The sequence below is a fragment of the Hibiscus syriacus genome, unplaced genomic scaffold (genome assembly GCF_006381635.1).
Source record: "Hibiscus syriacus cultivar Baekdansim isolate YM2019G1 unplaced genomic scaffold, ASM638163v2 tig00110156_pilon, whole genome shotgun sequence".
In the NCBI taxonomy this organism is placed as follows: Eukaryota; Viridiplantae; Streptophyta; class Magnoliopsida; order Malvales; family Malvaceae; genus Hibiscus; species Hibiscus syriacus.
In genome coordinates, this window is record NW_024062606.1 from 1,118,616 (window position 1) to 1,144,045 (window position 25,430).

Consider the following 25,430-nt stretch of genomic DNA (forward strand, 5'->3'; position numbering starts at 1 on the left):
CATCACCTGCTTCTTCATCGTACTCTGAAATCTGGTCTTTATCATCCATACCACTTGCCTCTACTTAAGATAGTTTTCCTCTACTTGCTTCTTCACCTGTTTCTCTCAGAATTTTTTTTATCCCACTTAAGATAGTTTTCCTCAAAAAAAACAAATTTCATCTCACTTGAGACAATCTCTTTGAAACAAAAATTACATTTCACTTGAGATATTTTCCCTTTAAAATTTTCGTCTCACTCGAGACAGTTTTTCTCGAAACAAAATTTCATCTCACTTGAGTTATTTTCCCTTGAAAAGTTTCATCTTACTTGAGAAATGTTCTCTTAAAAGAAAATTTCATCTCGCTTGAGATATTTTCCCTGAAAATTTTTCATCTCACTTCGAGACAGTATCTCTCGAAATAAAACTGCATCTCACTTGATTTTATCTTGAAAAAATTGTCTCACTCGAGATAATTTTCCCACAAGACTTAACCCTCAAAGGGGAGTCATCTAAAGTTCGACTTAACTCGCAATGGAAGAGTCATCTACAACTTGGCTCAACTCGTAATGAGGAGCTAATTTTTTACATTTTAGGGATGCCTAGGAGTATTGCGTTCATGACTTTACATGCATATGTATGATTTTGTATATTTTCGAGTTAAATTTCATTTTCGTGGCGAAGGATACTTGACCTAGAAACGTATTTAGAGCAAACTGTAATTTAGCTTAACTAAGTGGTGAGGAGCCATCTTCCATTCAAATCTTTTCAAAGTCAATTTAAACTCCATGACAGAGGATGTTGGGTTCGAAAGCTAATTCATAACCAATTGCAGTCTAGCTTAACTTAGCTGCGAGGGCTAGTTTGTAGTTAAAATTTTTAGGTCGAGTTTCAACTTCATGACGAATGATACTTGACCCGAAAACACATTCAGAATTGACTGTAATTTGGCTTAACTAATGGTGAGTAGCTTTCTTATAGTTAAATCTTTTCAAAGTCAGATTTCAACTCCACAAAAGAAGGTATCCGGCTTAAAAGATAATTATCTACAGTTTTGACTCAGATTTCAACTTTACAGAAAAATATATCAAGCCCAAGGAAAGTCCAACCCTTATAACACCCATATTCCCGAGATAATAGATTTAGACTAACCCGGGAGAGAGAGTTATATAAAAGAGTAATTTTAATTGAAGACTAAAAGAGAAAGGACTAGAAGTGTAATTTATCCCTAGAGCTTTTTGAAAGTTTATTCTTCTTTTGCATTTTCTATCTAATGGAAACTATCAAAGGAAGCATCTTCATAGCCATCTTTCATAGTCCGAATTTGTGGAGGTAAGTAGTGAAATCATCTCCATTAGATCTTCAAATTGAGCTCACAACCTTAGAGTTTGGTCATGATGGTCATAGTTGGGTTTATGATGGGTTTTGGTGTTTAGAGATTGTGAGTGGCTTTAAACCATCCCAAAACTTTAGAAACTTTGTTCTTACATTTCTTATGTTCATAAGTGAGTTAATAACTCATTCTATTTATTTTTTTAGTGAGAGAAGCGAGAGGTCAATGATAAAAAAGGTCTATGGGTGAGCTTGAGGTTGTTCCTATAACTCCAAAGTGTAAGGTAACACACTTCTAGCCTTTTCTTACTGCTTGTAGATCAACATATGTAGTTTGATGCTTGTAGATCAACATATGTAGTTTGATGCTTGTGTGAGTGTATGAGCTATTTGAGTGCATTTGAGGGATTCAAAGCATGAAAACGAGAATTTTTCATTGTTCATGCATAAAGTGATGACATTTTATAACCCTTAAGTACTAAATAAGCTTTAAATATCATTTAAGGGCTTTAGGGACACTTTAGGATTGATTTGGAAGGTTTTAAACGAGAGAAACATAATTTTCTAGGCCGAGAGTATCAATACTATATGAACAGTATCGATACTGCTAGTTGAGAGTGGGCAAAATCCAAAGGGGTTTGTGAGGAGAGTATCAATACCCCACTAAGGAGTATAGATACAACTCAGGTGTATCGATACCTAGAGGCCTAGTATCGGTACTCGGGGACTTGATTACATTCTAGTAGCCGATTTTAGTATCGATACTCATGGGAGTATCGGTGCCCAGGGTAAGGTATTGGTACTCCTAGTAAGAGTATTGGTACCAATGTATTTTTTAAAACATGGAATGCAATTTTGGTATAGGTACTCATAGGAGTATTCATATTGAAGGTGGGTATCAATACTCTTAGGAGGAGTATCGATACTGAGGCTTTTTCTAAAACAATGAATGTAAATTTGGTATCGATACTCGGAGAAATATTGATACCCTAAGAGAGCAAATACTGATACCTAAGGGGAAGTATCATCGTGAACTGTTGGGCTACAAGCTTAGCTTGAATTGGAAAGATTAAAAAGGGTCTTGGATTGAGGGGAATCTTGTAATAAGCTTACCGGTGAAAACCCTAATAATTATGATGACATAAGATCATTCATTATGAGGTAAGATTTCATAAGACTTATGCCTTACTTGATACTCGAGAAACATTGAGGACACCCGAGTTACTTGTTTACGACGTTGGTATAGATGGATAAATGATTATTCGGATATATCTAATCTAGTTCTTGGGAACTTTAAATGCTAGTTGGGTGTTATGCCGATGCTATGTGACCCGAACATGTCTCGAGTAGTCTAGAGAGGTAAACTAGCTTGGTTAGGCACCGATGCTATGTGACCCAAACCTAACCTAGGGTAACGTGAGACTCTGACGCTGTGTGACCCAGATCTCACTTAAGGAACCCTTAGTGAGCAAACAAGGGTGTGAGTTCTGTGATGTTATGGTGACCTCAGACTACACCATGATGTTTACTTCTGTTATTGTGTAAATGTATCCAAATGTTCATAACCATACTAGTCACATGCTTTACATGTTGAATGCATATAGAATAGTAGGGCTATTTGTGTGGCACTGAGTTTGTGAGCTCAGTGTATAGAATGTATTTCCGTGCGTAAGTTCTTTGGTACCAGTTGAGGAGCTTGTCGTCAGGTTCAGGATTTCCAAATCAGATCATCATCCATCAGAGTACGTCTCGAGTATTATAGTGGGCATATACTGTTATAGACCCTTGTTAGTTATTTGAGTTGTAAACTCTATTTAGAATTATGTATTTTGAGTATACTTATGGGAGCTCCCCATAAAAGTAAACTTAAGTTATATTTTGTAAAAGTATTTGTATTTAGTATTTTATTTTGTTTGAGTTTGTGAATATGTCCAAACTATTTCAAAAAAATATGATTAGCCACTTGGGTGGTTCCGTGTGATATTTTAATCCTCCGGATTTTGGGACAGACTGAATTAAAGTGTTAAAACCCTAATTTAACAAAAGTTTAATCTAATTCCCGAAGAAAAGCTAGACATCTCAACATCATAATAGCAAACTTGCTTTTGAAATCCATTTATTCTTAGAACCGAATGAAATTTGTGTCTTTTTATTTTTGTCCTAATGTTGTTGCACGATAATGGACAAAGAGGGATAATTGTAGATACCTATTTTTGTTCGGGGTTTTATTTTGAATTTTGGTCTTATTTTTTTATTTTAATATTATGTAATATAGATTTAAAAAATATATTATATATTATATATATTTTTTGATATATATATATATATATATATGCATTTTGAAAATATATAATTTTTGAAATGTATTATATTTTGGAGAATATATAGCTTTTTAATATATATATATATATATATATATATATATATATATTTTGAAAAAAATATATATATATATATATATATATATATATAAAATAAATATAATTTTTTAAATATATAGTATGTATATTATGTATGTATATTATAATTATAGGTATATTATTATTTTATATTAATATTAATATTAATATTTATTATTATATTTTATTTTTTTAGGATTCAGGTCTATGTCAATATTCAATAATCCAAAAGGAGTCTAGGTTACAGTTCAAATCACGTCCAAGAGCAAAGGTCCAACAAAGCAATAAACCCAACAAGAAGCTTCATCTGTCTAGCCCAGCAGAGTTAGGGTTTTCATGTTAAAGTGCCAGCGACGTATGCTTTATAACGGTCCAGATTACAAAGGAAATAGGATTTCGAACCCTAACAATTTTATCTAATGCGTAACCAATTTAAGGTCGTTAGATCCGTCCTTTTGATCTAACGGCCCATATCACATCAAAAGGCATCGAAGGGTCATTGATCAATCAAAGAACAACGCGCGCAGATCACGCGCCGACGAAACACGCTATAACACGCTGTATTGAAAACATCCCCAAGCAATTTTGAGAAACATTCCCAGATCACGAATAACAACAATCAACAGTAGATCAACAAAGGCAACAAAATCGATTAAAAAAGGAAATGTGTTCCTTTTAACATGTAAAACAAGCATAACATGGCAACCAAAATAACATGCAGATTCAATGTCGAACCAAAAAGCAAAAATATCCCATTTTCGAAGCAAATCAGAAGAAAAAGGGAATCATCCCTTTGATTTCGGATTAAATGGAATCTTGCATCGGAGGAATGATTCGAACCCTTGACGGTATATAAGTCCTGCAAAACGAAGAGAAAAGTGGATAAGTTTGGGGAAGCCTTCAAAAAATCAAAATACCAAAAGAGGAAGAGAGAAAACTTAGCTTCGTGTTTGGAGGACGAACAGCCGCCCCGAAATCGAAGGAACGCCGACGGAGAAAGGGAAAGCCTGAGATATTTTTGCGTAGAACTACGTCGGTGGGGATATCCTTTCGTTGATTGAAGGCCGGATTCGAGTTCGGGATAGAGAGGGCTTTCGAAAAGGGTACTTTCAAGGATTTCGGCCACCGTGGATGCTGGCTGGAGCGGCGGCGGACAGCGGTGTTCGCCGGGGAAGATAGTCGGTGTCTGGGCCGGGAGGGGAAATAGTACAGAGTTATTGGGGGGATTAAGTTTTTGGGAGAAGGTGGAAAATGAGCCTAAATCGGTTTTGGGAGAAGGTGGAAAATGAGCCTACAATAGGGTCTTCATTGTAATTAAGTCATAGTTAAATCACCTTGCCGTCTCTCATATTTCATTATGTGATTCACTTTGGTCACCTATTGTAATTTAGTTATTTGATTTAAAATTTATTGTAATTTAATCATTTTAACGGTTATTGAATTTTGCTATCCATAACCTAACCTTTAAGAAATGATTAATTGTTAACGGTTAATTATTTCTAACGGTTCAATTGTACAGATTAACCTGTAACCTATTATAACTTTCTTTTTCACATTTTTACTCCTTAATTTTAAAAAATACTAACCATCATCAATTTACTCTAAGTCAAATAAAAATGAATTTGACCAAAGAAAACTAAAGTAAAACAAAGATAAAAAAGCTGTGTCGTATATAGAAAACAAAGATGAATTTTGAAGTTTATTTTTTTAATATGTTTTATTGTTTTTCTTGTCAATTATAAAAATAATTAAAAAGAAATCATTGATAATAATAAAGTAACATGTAGTCTTGAACTAATTTTCTTTGCAGTTGCGTAACTCAATTTGTAATAACTGTAAGCCTCTAACTTAATTTCCAGCAACCGTTATTCAATTTACAGCTCTCAATTCACAAATTTAACTTACAGATATGGAGTATAGACAATTAGAATGATAGGTTGTCGAGGAGGTTTTATTTTTTGGGTTGAAACTGACTTTTAAAAAATATATTTATAATTTAATATCGGTTAAGCGTTCTATCAAAATTTATAACCGTAATCATTAACCGTTAATTTTAATAGTTAAATTAATCGAAATCGTTTAATCTTAACAGTTCGATTAATTAACTTATAAAATGTGACGATTTTATAGGTTAACGGTTATAGTTAATAGTTACACCCTTGATTGACATTTTTTGTTTTGTAGTGTTTTAATTATCTTTTTTATTATTTATTTTTTTTCTTTAATATTAATTTCATGTTTAGGAATCCAATTAAATTTCAAAGATTATCAAGGGTAAGTAATTTGGATCGAAACTTAAATTCTTATTTAAATTTCAATTTTCACAATTAAGATCATCGGTAATCGATTGGTACCAAAACGAAGAGTCGAGGGTGCTCATCTTTCCTCGATCGTAAACGAATCTTGAATCCGACAAATATCTGGTAAGACACAGACCTAGTAAAATAGTAAGTTCAAGGTGTCCAATCCACCTATTTCAAAAACGATCGATGGTGATTCCATCGCATCAATTCAAGTCGAAACACGAAATCGAAACCGTCCGAAAGATCGTTGCCACACAAAGAGTCCAGCACATGGCAAAGGTAGACTGCTTTTACACATGATACAAAAACCATATTCTCTACCGAAAAAAAAATAGTAGACCTCGACGGTTGGCCTTGATCCTCGGCATGATCTCGGTTAGACCGCTGCCTCGAGTGGGGTCAAGCTTGCCAGATAGCAAGCAAACGTAAATTCGGCCACTCATTCGAATCTTGAAAATCTGCCTGCAAATCACCACTTTTGATTATATAGCCTATTGTAGTCGCCTTCCTACACTCCCCCACATGGTCGGGTCCATAACATCTACATCACCTAAATAATGTATTCAAGTTTCAACTCCAACCCTAACTCTTCTGCCCAATAATGGGACACGACACATATTCAGTGTTTGTTTATCCAAATTAATCACAACTCCAACTCGGAGGACTTTCTTCTAATAGTGCCCATTGATATAAACATTCCTCCAACCACACTTTTCTTCTTCCCATTTTGTATATTTACATGTCATGTTTTTCGATCGTAAAACGACATTGTATTTTGTGTTTTCCAAATCGTAGAGAAAAGATTGGTCTAGGTTTTGGTAAGGAAGGTTGTGTCTGCTGCAACACGTTGTCTATGTTTGGCACAAGAAAAGGCAATGGGGGTGCCCCCCAATTGCGGGGAAGGCAGTCCTTGTTTGAGAACCACTCATTTGGTTTAATATTTATGCCGATGTAGTGGAGAATACTTGTAACCTAATTGGACCAAAGGGTCCCATTGACACTTTTTTGTAACCACTCTTTTGAGCTTTTTCTCTTCATCTTTTTCTCAATCATTATCGTTTTTAGCCTAACTTCTCTCTCATTCTTCTTTATGAAATAGTCGGATGTATTTTTTTTAACTAAATTAAGAGGACTAAATCATCAACAATCGTTATCAGAACTGTATCTGGCTTGGGCAGGAGGGGAACCTACCCAAGACCCAGAATTTTTATAATATATTATATTTGTAAAAGATGATTTTTTAATCGAAGGCCTAATTATTTTTTATATTTGTTACTAAGGGTCAATTTTTTTCTCTATGTTTATTATTATGGACTTAACTTTTTTTCTAATATTTATTATTAGAGCCTACTCTTATAATTTTTTTTAATATCTGTATAGGTGTAATTTTTTGCCAATATTTTTTCTAACATTTGTTATTAAAGACTTAATTTTTTCAATACTTATTATTAGGGTCCCAATTTTTTCAATATTTGTTATTAGGGTCATACTTTTAAAATTCAATTTCATTTCTAATATTTTTTTAATATTTATTTGTTATTACTAGTCTAATTTTTCAATATTTTCATTAAATGTCTAATTTTTCTTTAATATTTGTTATTATGAGCATACTCTTATTTTTTTAATATTTGTTATTAAAGACCTATTTTTTTCAATATTTGTGTTATTATAGAGTTGGCCTTAAAATTTATTTTTCTCAACACTTGTTATTAAGGAAAATTACTTAAGTAATAGTCTGCAACCACAATAATGATCGATATGCAGTGGTAACAACATCATTTGAATATCATAATATCCACAATTGTTATGTCCACAGTAGTATACTTTATTAAAACTTCACAACCATGATACTTGCAGTGACGGTAATATTATCCGTTATGTCCGTAATAGCTATAAACGTAACGTGACCAAGACACAAATGCAAACTGTAATTTAAATATCTTATTAGGGTTTAATTCTTTTATTTGTTTGAATGCTACCAAAATCTCGTAAACGGGCCTCATCGTTATAATCTCACGTTCTCTATCAATACATGTGTATGTGATTGTTTAATTAGATTGAATGTACGCGATTATTTAACTTAAATCGACTAGTATATAAATTTTAAAATTAGTTAAATAAAAATAACATAGAATTTAGTGTATATATCAACACAGCTATTCTTGCTTTCTTATAGTTCATCAAGATTCTAAGAAAGAATCCCAACATGTTCTATAAGAAACAGGCCGAGGTTGTAATGAACATTACAGTTGAAAAACAAACCAAGAAAAAAAATAAGGGCTAAATAGAAAGGGAAAAAGTCAATTAAATTAATTGTATAAGTAGACGGTTCTTCACCTTCTTCATATTTTTTTTATATTTTTTCATTTCTAAAACTAAATTTAATTGCAGTCCAACACCATTTTCTGTTTTTCAAAGTGTTCGATCATGTCTTAATCAGCAACGAGAGCCTTTCTTGCAACTAAGAGCACCGGCATTGGTCGTTATCGTCGCCACCAACGAAGATGGCCTGGCCCCCAAGCTCGAAGCCCTGGCATAGCTCGACGAGGCACCGGCGCCCGACGGCGTGAAAAACGCACCGTTCACCATCAGGTCTCCTTCCGATCTCCAGTTCCAGTTCTTCCATTCACTCTCTGGTGCGTCTTCATGTTTAGTCACCTGCATGAGCAATGGTCGAATTCGAATTGTTACTATAAATGATTGAAAACAAAAGTTAATTATTAGATTAATGGGGTTTTACCTCTTTGCTGAATCTGGCATTTGGTGCTGTAAATCTGTTCCCTTGGCTGTTAATGGTTGGGTTTGCACTTCCTCCAATGGCATACATTTCCCAGTGGGTGTAATCATTGTTAACCACATGGAAATATCCATGTCTACATCTGTAAATGTAAAAATGATATCGGATATAAAGATTCGAATCTCGAATTTATTTAATGTTTTGGGTTTGGGATTATTTTACCTAGGCATTCTTTGGACTAGCCCTTCTCCAAAGTGATTAAAGGCAATTGTGACCTGCATGTTCTTGTCTTGAGTATAGGAATCACTGTGCCCCAAAAGCATGACTTTATCATGGTGAGTCATGTAGTTGTTTGAGATGGTGATTGCGGTGGACCCATGAATGGCATCAACCAGGCCATCGTTGCAGTTGGACAAGGAGTTATGATCCACCCAAACATGGCTCCCGCCGAAGATCGACACGCCGTCGCCGTCCGATATCGTTCGCCATCCGAAATGTCGTGGGGAGTCCCTCACCATTGCATTCCCTCCCTGCTTGCAGTCATGGATGTTGAGTCCATGAATAATGATGTTGGTCACATACTGAATTGTTATACAAGGACCCCCTGCAATGTGGACGCTCGAACCCCGGCCGTCAATCGTCTTAAACGAGTTCATCAGCAATTCTTCCTTCAGCCGTATCGTCATGTCACGAGCGAAAATGATCCACAACGGTTCGTCTTGAATCACGGCATGCCGTAGAGTTCCAGGCTTAGGGTTCACGACGTCGTTATCACTCGAATCCGTCACGACATAAATCTTACCGTCTCTTCCACCAATGGCGTTCTTACCGAAACCGATGGCACAGTCGGCTAGCCTCTGCCGATTCTTCTCCCAGTTCGGGTCACACCGCCAGCAGTCGTCGATGGGGTTGCCGGTGCCACAAGACAGATATCCAAGGTTCCTCCTTGAAGCATTGATGGCCCTGCCCCCAACAACAACAAATGTTATCGGTACACAAAATGTGATAGTTTAAACATAAAAAGTTTTCAATCTACCTGTGCACGTCTTGGACTACGAGTTCAGGGTCTTGAACAGAGGAAGAGGAAATTAGAGAGGGGAGAAGGAGAGAAGTGAGGAGGAGAGAAAGTGAAGGGATATGCATTTTGGAGCTTGGTGTGATGTTCTGTTTGGAGGGAGGGAAATATTTGAGGTTGAGGGGAAAGGGAAGGAGGAGGAGGGTTTTTATAGAAGGGATTAAAGCCAAGCTCAACGGCGTGATTAAATTAAAACATGGTAGGGTCGACTGTGCTTCGTGATTTCAGGTTTCACGGGATTCCACCTGGGTAGTTTGGGCCGTTAAGCAAGGCATTCAATAAAAAAAAGGTTATTCTGTTGAACATTTGGTGGATATGAAACACAGGTACGAGGTCCTGATGACAGAGGAAATCAGGGGATTAAACCTAAACAAACAAGACTTTGTGGTACCACTGGTTGATTTTGTTGAAGAATCAGGCCAGTAAATTTTATGGATTTTCTGGGTCCCCTGTTGAACATTTTGCTTGATTTGGTCCCCAAAGCGATGAAACTACTGCTTGTGTCTTTATTTACTTTTTGCTTATTAAATTAAATAACACTCACGTACAGAAAAAGGTGCATATGATAAGTGATAACAAAAGCAAGAGGAATCGAGGATGGAAGCTGTAAATTTATGAAAACTTGACATTTAAAGATTAATACTTTAATTAGATTTTCGACTATTAATTTGCACAATGTCGAAAAATGGATCATGATACGTTTATCTTTGTAAATTAATTTGCCCAAACTTTATATCTTTATGACACGTTTATCTTTATTTTTATGACACGCTTTTGGTCATTTAATTGTTATTTTAGTTTATCTTTTTTTCTTAGTTTTGAATTTGATATCGTCATGACTAATTAAGATTATGTTTATTTGTTATTTCTTCTTTACTTTAAACACTTGATTAGATTTGGATACATGATTTACGTTATTGAATAGTATTTTCACTTTGCTCGATTTTGATTTATACTTTGTCGGTGGTCTTTTAGTAGATTTATCTTCTTTTGTGATTCGTTTGTTGATGCAATTAGATATGTTCATATTTATCTTGTGTTTAAGTTTTTTATTAACTTTTTAACCTTTTTCCTTGTATGGTTATTGTGTGATCTTAAGTATCTAATTTTTGTGTTAATAATTATAATAAAATGTTTTAATTATGTGGTTAGTTTATTTTTATGGTCATAAGTGTAATTTTGGATATTTCTTCTTTCTAATAAAACTAGTGTTATATCTAGAGCGATGTGGTTAAAAGTTTTTAATTGATGTATGCTCTCTACCATATTTAGTGAGTTCAATACCTATTAAGAGCAAAATTTTACTCTCTCCCTTTGAGTAGAAATTGTTCAATAAAATATATATCAACATTAATCAACAATCTTTAGAGTAATCATATCAACAATCTTTAGAGCAAATGATTAAAAACTCTTAATTGACATTTATGCTCTCTCTTACATTGTGGATTCAATATTTAATAGGAGCAAATTCCTCTCCCTTTCGCTAGGTAGTAATTATTCAAAAAAATTATTAACATTTATTATAATATCGAAATGATTATCAACAAATAAATAAACACGATCAAAAAAAATAAAAAAATATCAAGATTTACGTGGAAAACCTTTAAAGGAAAAAATCACAAACAGAGGAAAAGGATTATTACTTTCTCAAATTTAAATATTACTTAATTTATGTCACATTAAATTCGAGTCAAGCTCTAATAACATTAAATATGAATCAAAATAATACGTTATGAATATTTCTTAACCATTAATAACATATATATATTCTGTAAACACAATTACTCAAACCTAAAATTAAAGGAAAAATAACACTATCTTTAACGGATTTAATCGCTCAATAAGATTTAATTAATTAAGATTTATTGGGACACCGCACATGCTTTTTTTATTATAATTCAAACTTTGTAGGCCCTAAATATTTTATTTTGTTATTAATTTTCTTCTTATAACGTGTCTATCAAGCTGCCATCTCTAATGAAAGCTACGACTTTCTCCTCTGATTCTCTTTTCCTATTCGGAGAATCATAACCGTTGATCACGGATTCAAGTGATGATCGCAGCCGTTGTGCAATATTGGTGGGGGCGTAATCCACTTTTAGACAAGACGACGACTACAAACCATTTCTTTAATATATCGAAAGCCTTTTACTATTGAAATAATTTTTTTTAATTATTTTTTAAAATGATATTCGTTTAAGCAAATGTGCTTTTGTAAGACCCAAGTTTTGCAGACGTACAATATGATTAAAACATTAACAGCTATTTAATTAATTAATTTTAATTTTTTTTATTTCATATTAATAATATATCAAATAATAAAAGGCATAACCATGTTATTAGTCGGCCCTTTGTAAAGTTTATTGGTCCATATTTGATTTAATTTTGTTTTGATGTAAGGATTAGGACACTGGATGAAAAGAATGGGGCAACTTCCTTATCCACTTAACACAAGGTGCACAATTAAAATGCCATGTGTTATGCTCCTTTAGCCAATAGTTTTCCCTCCTTTGCACATGTATGGTATCATTAGGGAATGGGTATGGGACCTGAACCCGACGGGTTCTGATCAGACCCGATCAAATCGGGGTTTTTTTAAAAATATTCGGGTTCGGGTCGGGTTGGATTGGATTTTTTTAAGTATATTGTTCGAGTCGGGTCGGGTTCGAGTTTAGGGTGAAAAAGTCCATACCCGAACCAACCTGAAAAAATATATAATTTTACCTTATATATTTAGAAATAATTACAATAATATCCCTCTATATATACTTTTTTTCAATTAAGTCATTGTTTTTATTAAATAAAAATAACTTTTTTTATTATTCCGGGTCGGGTTTCTAAGTTATATATCGGGTCGGGTGAAATCTTATTTTTGTCGGGTCGAGTCTAATCTCGGGTGGAGGATCATTTGTTCTCGGGTCGGGTCGGGTGGACCAATAACCCGACCCATGCCCATCCCTAGGTATCATATTATTTCACAATCAATTTTTCTCAATGGTAATGTGATCCTCTAAATTATCTACTAATGTAATTGAAAATGATGTTAAGTTAATATTAATTTTAATAATTTATAAAGTTTAATTAAATCAAAATTTTAAATATTTTTTGAAGGTAAAATTTCAAATATATAAGTACATAACATTATAAAATTATGCCATTTTATAGGTAAGATGTCATATCTTCGACATGATTGTCTTTATAAGTAACATGGGAATAATTCAACACGTAATTAAAATTGCATTTTCCTTTGATATATTCTTAAATATATTCATGAGTTAAGTAACGATTCTAAGGTTTTTAATGTATACATTTTATCTATGCTTAAGGTTGTATTCAAGTCGAATTTATCGAGTGATTTTAAGAAGTATTGTTTTTTTTTCTTGATGTTCCGTGTTAGAATAGATGTGTCCGCAAAATATATATACATTATCAATAATTAAGAAATATTGTGGACAAATAATACATGGTAACCATTCTATATTATTTAAGAAGTTAAATTTAAGACGAATTAAGAGTTGAATTGATAATTTTAACCATAAACATTTTGTTTTAGTACTTTTATTCCATTTTAACCAAATTTAATGGATTTTAACTTAGGGATGGCAGTATAACCCGAACCCGATGGGGAAACCCGAAACCCGGTCAAGTTCGGGTCAGGTCGGGTTGAATGATATCGGGTTCGGGTTCGGGGATTTTTTTCGGAGATTTTTTCGGGTCGGGTTCGGGTTCGGGGAAAGGTATCCCCGCCCCGATTATATATATATATATAATATTTTATATTTTTTATATTAATTATATATATAATATTTTATATTTTTTATATTAATTATATATAAAATATTTTCGGGTTCGGGTTTTGATATAATATTTCGGGTCGGGTTCAGGGACGGGGCAAAAAAAAATCTCTGACAGGGCGCCCCGATAAAAAATCTGTCGGGGATCGGGTCGGGGTCGGGGATGGGGATTTATTTCGGGTTCAGGGACGGGGCGAGCAAAACCCGCCCCGAACCCGACCCGTTGCCATTCCTATAATTAACTCAACTCGGTTTTGCACGATAGGCCTTTTTCTTTTAAAATTTAAGTTCGGGTTAGATTTTACAAATGATGAGATTGGGAGATATTTGAGTTTAGGACGAAAAATCTTCACCCGACCGAAATAATAATCTAACTTAACTCGACCCATTACCCTTTGTTCTTTCAATAGGCTGAACCAAATTCTTTTTCTTCCCCTCGTACGATATGCAAATAATAAACCGATCCATAACCCCACAAATTTGATATGGCAAACAAAAATCTATTGAACAATACATTTCAAAAATGATGTAAGAAGGGAAATGTTTACATTCTGGGGAGGCAGGTTCATGAAAGGTTGAAGATAAGCAAAAGTAATTTTTACTTGAGTTAAAATGAATTTTATTTTATTAAAGTTTATTAAGAAATTTAAATATTGTGCGATTAAAATATATATGTAAGAAAATAATAATATAAAATAGAAATATCCTAAAAAATTTATCAATAATTTCTTTAACGGCGGTGAATAAACTAAGAGGTGATTGATTGCCTCTTCTTTCCCGTTATGAATGATGAGGTTGGATTACGTACTCAAGTTTACGATATATTTTTAGGGATAATTATTATAATATATTTTTATATTTTTTATTTAACATTTTGTTTTTTAAATAAAATATTTTTTAATATTTATGTCAAATCAGATCTATTAGGAATTTCAACTCTAAAATTATTTAAAATCAAATTTTAGATTAAATTGATTCTTCCTAAACTCAGTTAAAACCGAATGTCGAATTAAAAGGTATAATATTCTGACAAAAAAACATCGTCCATATCATCATCATGACGTTTTCATGTTAATCCTGTCGTATAATTTAAACTTAAACACAAGTTAAATATTAAAATAGTATCAATTTTCAATGATATAACTAAAATTTAAAATAAGATTCAATGTTAAAATAGTATAATTTTTAATTTAATGATGTAGTCGACAAATCCTAAAATACAGCTTTGTTAACAACACTATACGAGAAAAATAGAGCTAGATTGACGGTGCACGAATCAATTTGTCTTGATGATTATAGGAATCGTTATTTTTTTTTTCTGAAGTGACAGGTAGAGCTCACAAGTTCGAAAACCAATGACTGTAACATGGTGATTAAGCGTTCAAATGATAAGTAATTTAATATCAAGATTTCGAGTTTAAGTCCTTATGTATTCCGAAAATCTCTGCCGGTAGATTCATCTCCCAAAGTCAAATATGAAACAAGAGTCGATCTAAATTAGTCAGGTTAAATCTTGGAATAAAGAGTGAAATATATATATATATATACGAGAAAAGTTCGTACCTAACACTCTAAACCGGATTAGATAAGCACGATCTAATGAAAACGTCGGGTCGGCCATCCACCACCACCACCATTTGCTGGCTCGAGAGCAGTAGGTTTCATCACAAAGTAACTCGAGTTCGAACATGAACCGATATTACCTCTTTTAAAATCCTCGTCCATGTAGAGTCTTTGCTCCACTTCATGTCTCTCGGCTCTCCTTCGAAGATTCTGTCGCTTGATCGAAGAACCAAGTTTCTTATTACTCCGATCTTTTCTCCGACTAATTGTCACCGGCACCGCCTCTAACCCCATAAGCTTCGCCACAACCCTGGTTTGCACCAAATCACGGTTTCGCCACCCAAAGTTGACGGTAAACATGAAGCTTTGTAATACCTTTCTCTCAGCCCATAATCGCAGCAAACCGAGTTCCTTCCGTTGATAAATTCAGGGTTTCTAAACGACGACCGATACATGGAATCTTTCCCGTCGAGGGAGAAACGAGGGGACTGATTCAACGCATTCCTCGCGGATCGTAGGATGTCGGAGTTGTTTACACACGACATCCGACCACCCCGAATATCGTTGTAATAAATTCATTCAGCTTCGATTTTTAACAAGCTCTTCTTCCAACTCCAACCTTAAGATCATCTCTTCCAACGTCGTCGGACGGCTTTGATCGGTTGTGTTCGACGCAACCACCGACTGCGGAGCGACCAAATCAGACGGAGTAATAACACCGGCTCCGCCGTGGTTCTGGTTGAGAGTGGAGGTGGAACCATCGTCGTTGCAAGAATTACGAATGCCTTTCTTCATCTTGGCCCCAACCGAGTTCTTAAGAAGAAAGAAGGATAGATCTTTCATGGGGTCGATGAACACAGAAGGAGAAAATCAATGGAAATTGGGGATTAATATGATCAGAACAAAGGGTTTGAATTGAATCCAACGTTCTACCAATTGGTAGATAAAACGTGAGTGGATTAAATTAAGAGCGGTATAGTTGGAGATATCGGATAATAAATAGAGCTTTAAAAGAGATCACATGACGACTGATTATACATTTTCACAGGTTTCGTGTTCAACTTCAAACAAAGCTCTCCTACAACTTCTTTGATAAACAGCTTATAGTAGTTAAAGAATATTAATAAGTGGATACCCTCAATTTAATTTTTAGATTTTATAAATGGAATTTGTATGTAACTCTAATTATTATATATATATATATATATATATTTAACTCAACAAACCACTTCGGTGGCAAGGACAGAGCTATGTATTGGGTTAGGGGCCATTGCACCCTAATTTTTTTATAAGTATACAAGAATCAAATTATCTCTGTAGACACTAATTTTTCATTATATTATTTTAATTATTATTATTATTAAATAAAATATATTATTATATATATTATTATTATCATTAAATAATAATAATAATAATAATAAAAATATTACAAAGCCCAAAACTGGGGCCCGATTACAATTGGCCCAGCAGAACCCAAACTCTTTAGGGTTTGTAACATTCAGCTAGCTAAACCCTAGCTTCCAGACGCGGCGCAACCCCTGAAGCCACCCCGACGACCGACTCTCTGATGCCAGATGGTCCAACCAGTTGCTGCCGACGCTGCTGCCTCCACGACGCCGACCTCGTCGAGCTTTCCAGAAGCCAGCTGCCTCACCAAATCAGTGCTCTATGGTGAGTCACCGCCATAGCTTGGTGACTCACCAAAGATGCTACCCATGGGACCGGTCCGAGGAGTACACTGTGGTGGCTATAAAAGCCACCACTGAACCTGCAAAAAAAAAGAAACCGAGGAAGGACAGAGAGCAACGGAGAACACGAGAGAAACGAGGACATCCAGCAAAGAAAAAAAAAGGAAGACAGAAAGCTACCAACGATCCCAATCAACGACAAACCAGTAAAAAAAAAGAAGAAGAAGAGAACAGAGGAACTTACTCTGTCATCGGAGAACCCCAAACGTCACCGGAGAACCGAAATACCAAAGGTGAAAATCGTAGATTTACGATATATTATAGGGTTTTAGGTTAAAATAACCTTAGATCGGACCTTAGGACGTTTAGATCTACGCTTTGGGGGTATTTTTGGTAAATTCCGGCCACCGTTTACGGTGGCCGTCGACGGTGGCCGGCGGCGGAGTACAGTGGCCTATGGCTGCCGGTTTCCCTCCGGCGAGGGAAACTAGAGAGAAACCAGAGAGAGAACTCTGGTTCTCTCATTCAGAGAAAGAAAGAAAAGAAAGAAATGGGAAAGCTTGGCCCTTCGGGCCAGGCGTTTAGGTTTTATAAACCCTCCCCCGAACGACGTCGTTTTGGGGAGGGTATCTGTGTAATTTAAGAAAGGGTAAACCCTTTCCGCAACCCTTATAGTTCTGTAACTTTGCAATTTAGTCACTGAAATTGACTTTTAATTATTTTAATTTAGTGTTTAAATTTTATTTTATTATATTTTAACCATTAACTGTATTTATATATATTTAGGAAAATATCAAATTTAGTCCCTCATAGTTTATTAATTATTATTTTAATCACGTATTAATTAATTAGGTTAAATTACACTATTAATCATTATCTTTCATAATATTTCGAATTATTATCTTTATTTTTAATACTTTATATTTAGTTTTATAATTTTTGAATTTCTTTTATTTTGATCATTATTTAATTACAATATTATTTTGTTATTACTTTTATATTTTAATTATTGCTTTAATTATTATTTTATTATTATCTTAATCATATATATATATATATTTTTAATAATAATGTTTATTTATTTTCGATATCAAAGAAAAGGGCAGTCTTAATATAACTGGATGTCCTATTCTGGTATTTTAAAATAATTAAATATTATAAAAATTATAATTTAGTTTTATTTAAAATATTAAAATTTTAATATATTTTTATCAAAGAAGAGAGCTGTCTTAAGATACCTAGAAGCCATTTTCTGATATTTTTGAATAAATAAATATCTTACTATATTAAAATAAATTTTTATCATAAAAAATGTTTGTCATTTATTTATTTTTTTAAATATTGAAGAAAAGAGCTGTCTTAAGGCACCTAGAAGTCCTTTTCAGATATTTTTAAATATTTTTTATAATTTTGAAATAATAGTATTATAAATTAAATATATTTTGAATTTTTTAAATTTATAATAATAGAGACAATTTATAATTAAAAAGTACCAATTTTTGGGCGTTGTAGGGGTGCTAATCCTTCCCTAAACGTAACCGACCACGAATCCCTTTTTATTATTAAAAAGAACGAATTTTTGGTTATAAACGCAGATCAGTTCATCTTTTAACTGATGTTTTATTAAAAACTCTGTTAAAAGATAATTTTTAGGTATTCAACCTACCTAACCCAAAAGGCCGATGGCGACTCCCAAATTATTTATTTTCAAAACCATTTATTCACATCAATTTTCCCGCCAAATAAATATTTCGTGCCCGGACGAAAACCGGTTACGACAATCTCAATGATTAAAAGAATGATTGTCATTCTTAGAGGTCTCGGATTCTAGCACCAATAACTGCAACCTGAGTGATTGAGCTTTATTTATCAAATAGTTGAGAGTATTTAAAACATATACTACTTTGTAATCACCTAAATACCTATTTAGACCTTTAAATTTTAGTTTATTTTGAATTTCCCCTCTCATTTTCTATTGTTAGTTATACCTTGTCCCCTTGAATTGATCAAGCACAAACTTCAAACTATGAGATTAATCAAGCACAATCATTCCAGAAGAACATGGAGTATCCAGAGAGCATAAAGAGAGAGACACATACGAACATATTCAAATTGAGCAAGACAGGATTGAAGGCATCAGAATGAATTGATCATTGGTTCAATACCCTGAAACACTTGTTTGAGCCTACTTATCATTTTCTTTCATAACCATGAACCATGGCCTACATTACGTGCCTTAAAAAGTCCCTTCTAATCATACATGGATTTCTAGATATAAGAGGTTATCTTCAAATTTCATCCTGCCCATCATGATTAATCTTTATTTGCAAAAAGTTTTTTAAAATCTTTAATGCATGATAGAGAAAAATAACGAAGAGGGTTCAAGACGTAAATTTTGAATAACGTTTTGAAACCAAAGGAAGATTCAAGTTGAAAACCTGAAAAGGCGGCTCGAATATAAAATGGTGCAGCTGAGGCGATCGCATAAATTCCTTGATAAGGCATTGCACAATCCGAGTGTGATCATGAGAGTTGGGAGTCGGAGAACACTTCCAGTAGAGGAGCATACACGTTACCCCTATCAAATTAGTGAAAATCAAAGAAATAAGAAGGCCAAACCATTAACCAAAAACAACCTGAAACATTCAAACCATTGACCAAAAATAGCAACCTGAGACATTGAAACCATTGACCAAACACAATAACCTGAACCATTTCCCAAAGATAGCTTTGATTTTGACACTTGTCAAAAAATTATAATTTATTGAAGGATTAACAGTGTAATTAATTCTTTGATATCCAATAACTATAGTTTTATGAATTGTTACAATTATAAAACTTAGAGAGGGGCAATATTTTAAAAACTTTTGATTAAACATTTTTCAAAACTCTTCTAATTGATATTTTCAAAACTTTTGAAAATAAAAAAAAGAAGAAGAAAAACAATTTTCAAACAAGAGAATCTCTCTAGAGTGGATCTTGGTATTTGACATGTGACTCTCAGACACAAAATTCATGCTTAGAATCAGTGCTGAAACAATAAAGGGCATCTTTGAAGATTCAACATCAAATATTGGGGCATCTTTGAAGATTCAACATCAAATGTTGGGGCATCTTTGGAGATTCAATATCGAATATTGAGGCATTCAATATCCTGATGCGAATGATTTGATATTCTGAAGGCATTTCCTCTACCAGCAGGAACAAGCAAATTATCAGTATCCTCTGATGTTGTTTCTCTTAAAAAAATAATTTTGTCTCACTTGAGATAATTTCTCAAAGCAAATTTGTCTCACTTGAGACAATTTCTCAAAACAAATTCCGTCTTGCTTGAGACAATTTCTCAAAACAAATTTCGTCTCGTTTGAGACAATTTTTCTCTGAGATACAAATTTCGAGTCTGTTTCACTTGAAACAAATTTTATATTCTTTGAGTCAGCTTCTTTTGAAACACCCATCTGTAACACCGTTTCTTTTTAAAATAATTTTGTCTCTCTTGAGACAATTTCTTTTAAAAAAACTTTGAGTCTGTTTCATTTGAAACAAAGTCATCTTACTTGAGACTGTTTTACTTGAAAGAAGATATTTCATTTGACTCAATATTGTTTTTCTCAAAACAAGATTTGTCTCGCTTGAGACAGGTTTTATTAAAAACAAGACATTTCATTTCACTACATGTTGTTTTTCTTAAAACAACTTTCGTCTCGCTTGAGACATGTTTTATTAAAAACAAGACATTTCATTTCACTACATGTTGTTTTTCTTAAAACAACTTTCGTCTCGCTTGAGACATTTTTTTACTCGAAATAAGAAGATTTATTTCACTCAAGATTGTTTTTCTTAAAACAAGATTTGTCTCGCTTGAAACGATTTTTTACTCGAAAGAAGGCATTTCATTTCACTCAAGATTGTTTTTAAAGAATATTTTATCTCGCTTGAGAAAGTTTCACTCGAATCAGAAGATTTTATCTCGCTTGAGATAGATTCCCTCTAAACAGAAAGATTTTATCTCCATTGAGACAATTTCCCTTTAAAAAAATTTTGTCTCCCTTGAAACAAATTTTGTCTCCCTTGAGACAATTTCCCTTGAAACAAATTTTGTCTCCCTTGAGACAGTTTCCTTTGAAACAAATTTTGTCTCCCTTGAGACAGTTTCCCTTGAAACAAATTTTGTCTTCCTTGAGACAGTTCCCCTTGAAACAAATTTTGTCTCCCTTGAGACAATTTCACTTGAAACAGAAGATTTTATCTCGTTTGAGATAGTTTCACTCTAAACACAATATTTTTAGAAACTAAGCCTGATTTTCAGGGGTTTCTTGAAGAAAAGCTTGAGAAACCATCGTGATATGTAGAGGTTTCTTGATGAAAAGCTTGAGGGACCGTCGTGATATGTAGGGGTTCCTTGATGACAAGCTTGAAGGACCATCGTGATATGTAGGGGTTCTTTGAGAACAAGCTTGAGAAACCATCGTGATATGTAGGGGTTTCTTGATGAAAAGCTTGAGGGACCATCGTGATATGTAGGGGTTCCTTGATGACAAATTTGATGACAAGCTTGAGAAACCATCGTGATATGTAGGCGGCTCGAATATAAAATGGTGCAGCTGAGGCGATCGTACAAATTAATTGATAAGGCATTGCACAATCCGAGTGTGACCATGAGAGTTGGGAGTCGGAGAACACTTCCAGTAGATGAGCATACACGTTACCCCTATCAAATCAGTGAACATCAAAGAAATAAGAAGGTCAAACCATTAACCAAAAACAACCTGAGACATTCAAACCATTGACCAAAAATAGCAACCTGAGACATTCAAACCATTGACCAAACACAATAACCTGAACCATTTCTCAAAGATAGCTTTGATTTTGACACTTGTCAAAAAGTTATAATTTATTGAAGGATTAACAGTGTAATTAATTCTTTGATATCCAATAAACTATAGTTTTATGATTTGTTACAATTATAAAACTTAGAGAGAGGCAATATTTTAAAAACTTTTGATTAAACACTTTTCAAAACTCTTCTAATTGATATTTTCAAAATTTTTGAAAAAAAAAGAAAAACACTTTTCAAACAAGACAATCTCTCTAGAGTGGATCTTGATATTTAACATGTGACTCTAAGATACAAAGCTCATGCTTAGAATCAGTGCTGAAACAATAAAGGGCATCTTTGAAGATTCAACATCAAATATTGGGGCATCTTTGAAGATTCAACATCAAATATTGGGGCATCTTTAGAGATTCAACATCAAATGTTGGGGCATCTTTGGAGATTCAATATCGAATATTGGGGCATTCAATATCCTGATGCGAACGATTAGATCTTCTGAAGGCATTTCCTCTACCAGCAGGAACAAGCAAATTATCAGTATCCTCTGATGTTGTTTCTCTTTAAAAAAAATTGTCTCACTTGAGATAATTTCTCAAAACAAATTTCGTCTTGCTTGAGACAATTTCTCAAAAAAAAATTCGTCTTGCTTGAGACAATTTCTCAAAACAAATTTCGTCTTGCTTGAGACAATTTTTCTCTGAGATACAAATTTCGAGTCTATTTCACTTGAAACAAATTTTATAATCTTTGAGTCATTTTCTTTTGAAACACCCATCTGTAAGATCGTTTCTTTTGAAAATAATTTTGTCTCTCTTGAGATAATTTCTTTTTGAAAAAACTTTGAGTCTGTTTCATTTGAAACAAAGTCATCTCACTTGAGACGGTTTTACTTGAAAGAAGACATTTCATTTGACTCAAGATTGTTTTTCTCAAAACAAGATTTGTCTCGCTTGAGACAGGTTTTATTCAAAACAAGACATTTTATTTCACTACATGTTTTTCTTAAAACAACTTTCGTCTCGCTTGAGACATTTTTTACTCGAAATAAGAAGATTCATTTCACTCAAGATTATTTTTCTTAAAACAAGATTTGTCTCGCTTGAGACGATTTTTTACTCAAAAGAAGGCATTTCATTTCACTCAATATTGTTTTTAAAGAAGATTCTATCTCGCTTGAGAAAGTTTCCCTCGAAGCAGAAGATTTTATCTCGCTTGAGATAGTTTCCCTCAAAACAGAAAGATTTTATCTCACTTGAGATAGTTTCCCTTGAAACAAATTTAGTCTCCCTTGAGACAGTTTCCCTTGAAACAAATTTTGTCTCCCTTGGGACAGTTTCCCTTGAAACAAATTTTGTCTCCCTTGAGATAGTTTCCTTTGAAACAAATTTTGTCTCCCTTGAGACAGTTTCCCTTGAAACAAATTTTGTCTCCCTTGAGACGATTTCCCTTGAAACAAATTTTGTCTTCCTTGAGACAGTTCCCCTTGAAACAAATTTTGTCTCCCTTGAGACAGTCTCCCTTGAGACAATTTCACTTGAAACAGAAGATTTTATCTCGCTTGAGATAGTTTCGCTCGAAACACAATATTTTTAGAAACTAAGCTTGATTTTCAGGGGTTTTTTTTGAAGAAAAGCTTGAGAAACCATCGTGATATGTAGGGGTTTATTGATGAAAAGCTTGAGGGACCGTTGTGATATGTAGGAGTTCCTTGATGACAAATTTGATGACAAGCTTGAAGGATCACCGTGATATGTAGGGGTTCTTTAAGGACAAGCTTGAGAAACCATCGTGATATGTAGGGGTTTCTTGATGAAAAGCTTGAGGGACCATCGTGATATGTAGGGGGTTCCTTGATGACAAATTTGATGACAAGCTTGAGAAACCATCGTGATATGTTGGAGTTTCTTGATGAAAAGCTTGAGGGACCATCGTGATATGTAGGGGTTCCTTGATGACAAATTTGATGAACACTTGAGGGACCAACGTGATATGTAGGGGTTCCTTGGTGACAATTTAGAAAATGTGCTTGATTTTCAAGTCCTTCGGGCCATCCATAAGACCTTCAGTGCAGGATGTTTTCAAATGAGATTTAAGAAATTGAGCCTTCGGGGGTTTCTTGATTTTTTAAGTCATTCGGGCAACCATAAGACCTTCGGGCAAGATGCTTTCAACATTTCTATTCCTTGATTCACGATATTTCGAATCATAAACGAACCTAAAAAAAGACTGGACAAAAAACTTGTTGTCTTTTTCATCTTTGCTCTATTCTTGTTAACACAAGAATATGCAAAGAGGGGCAGCTGTAGACACCTATTTTTGTTCGGGTCGAAAAAATATTATTAAATAATAATAATATTATTATTACTACTATATTATTATTATTAATATGAATATTTTATATTTGTGTAGGCTATTCAAGCTCAGCAAATTTGGAGCCCAACACTCAAGCCCTATAGTCTAATTACAAGGTGCCAGCCCAGATACAAATACCCAATACCCAAACTAAAGCCACCATCAGTAAACACCCTTCAGCTCCAGTCGGCGTATGGTCCATCGCGCCTCTTCAACGTCAAGGCGTCAAGCCTCCGAGACACCAGACATCGTCATTGCATACATCAACAGCAACCAAATCCTTACAAGACAAAACAAAATTCACCAAATCCACCATTATTTATGTTTAAATAACACTAAAATCAAAAAGCAAATTAGGTATTGTTACCTAACGAATTATTCAAAGATCCCATACCCCACTACATGCAACGATAAAACGAAGGGGATTTGCGAATGAGTAGGGGGCAGGTAACAAAACACAAAAACCAGAGGAAGGCACGACTTTTCAACAGTAACAAAGATCAAGTAAAAAACACGAAAAGAAAGCTTTGTTCTTGTAACGAGGGTATTGTGAAACCCACATAAACAGTGTAACCGGGGTCTTCCCCATTTTCATCGAAAGCAATACAAAATTTATAAAGGTATTCTCTCATTTTATTTTTTACTTTACAGTGCTTGTGTGCGTGTGTATGGAATTGAAACGCAAAATAATAAAACAAAATAGGAGATAAAAGCTCACCGAAATTGTCTAAGCCTTAAACGTTAGGTTGGCAGTGTCGGCTTCCATAGTTTTAGATAGAGGTAAATAAAAAAGAAAGGGTTAGAATAAAACCAAGAGTGAGCCAGGTTAGGGGTGTCATCTCGTTTAAGGTTGTTTGATCGGGCTTCTTGGGCTGGTTCGATGTCGGTCGGAGCGACGGTGTTGGGAGGTAGTTGTTGAAATCCACGACTGTGTGATGAATGTTGAAAAATAGGAGGAAGAGAGCAAAGAGGGGAACGACGCCTCTTGTGAGCGTGAGGGAGATGACAGGGGAAGAGGAGAAGTGGTGCAGAGAAAAAGGGGAATGCTTTGAGTTAATGATATGGTAAATATTAGTTTTAGGGTTATATTTGTTTAATACGCTGGTTGTTTATCCCCAAATATCCTTATATTTTAATCACTTCTTTTCCTGTTTAAGTATATAAATCTATTATATATATATATGAATAGTTATGTGTGCATATAAATAACCTACGCTATGATTACATATTATATTATTTGTTGCATTATGTGTAGGCATATAAAACACGTGTAGCTTCATTATGCCATGTTTCAATGACATGTATATAAACCATTTAGATTATATTTATTATTTTATAAACATGATTTATTATTTTGTAAACGTCATT

At 34.0% G+C, this 25,430-nt stretch overlaps 1 protein-coding gene across 2 annotated transcripts; it reads right to left on the reverse strand.

Moving 5' to 3' along the window:
• Positions 1-1,606: 1,606 nt before the first annotated feature.
• LOC120215938 (probable pectate lyase 5) lies at positions 1,607-9,945 on the reverse strand. 2 transcript variants are annotated; one of them, XM_039213468.1, is made up of 6 exons: positions 9,787-9,945; positions 8,973-9,713; positions 8,754-8,892; positions 8,442-8,671; positions 2,180-2,184; positions 1,607-1,620 (listed from the first exon to the last, which is right to left on the reverse strand). In XM_039213468.1, exons 1-4 carry the CDS (start codon positions 9,891-9,893, stop codon positions 8,450-8,452), a joined length of 1,209 nt encoding a protein of 402 aa, XP_039069399.1. In that variant the 5' UTR covers positions 9,894-9,945; the 3' UTR covers positions 1,607-1,620; positions 2,180-2,184; positions 8,442-8,449. The 2 variants fall into 2 exon arrangements, with proteins under 2 accessions (XP_039069399.1, XP_039069398.1); XM_039213467.1 differs by lacking the exons at positions 1,607-1,620; positions 2,180-2,184 and adding an exon at positions 8,194-8,347 and having other exon boundaries at positions 8,438-8,671.
• Positions 9,946-25,430: the final 15,485 nt, after the last annotated feature.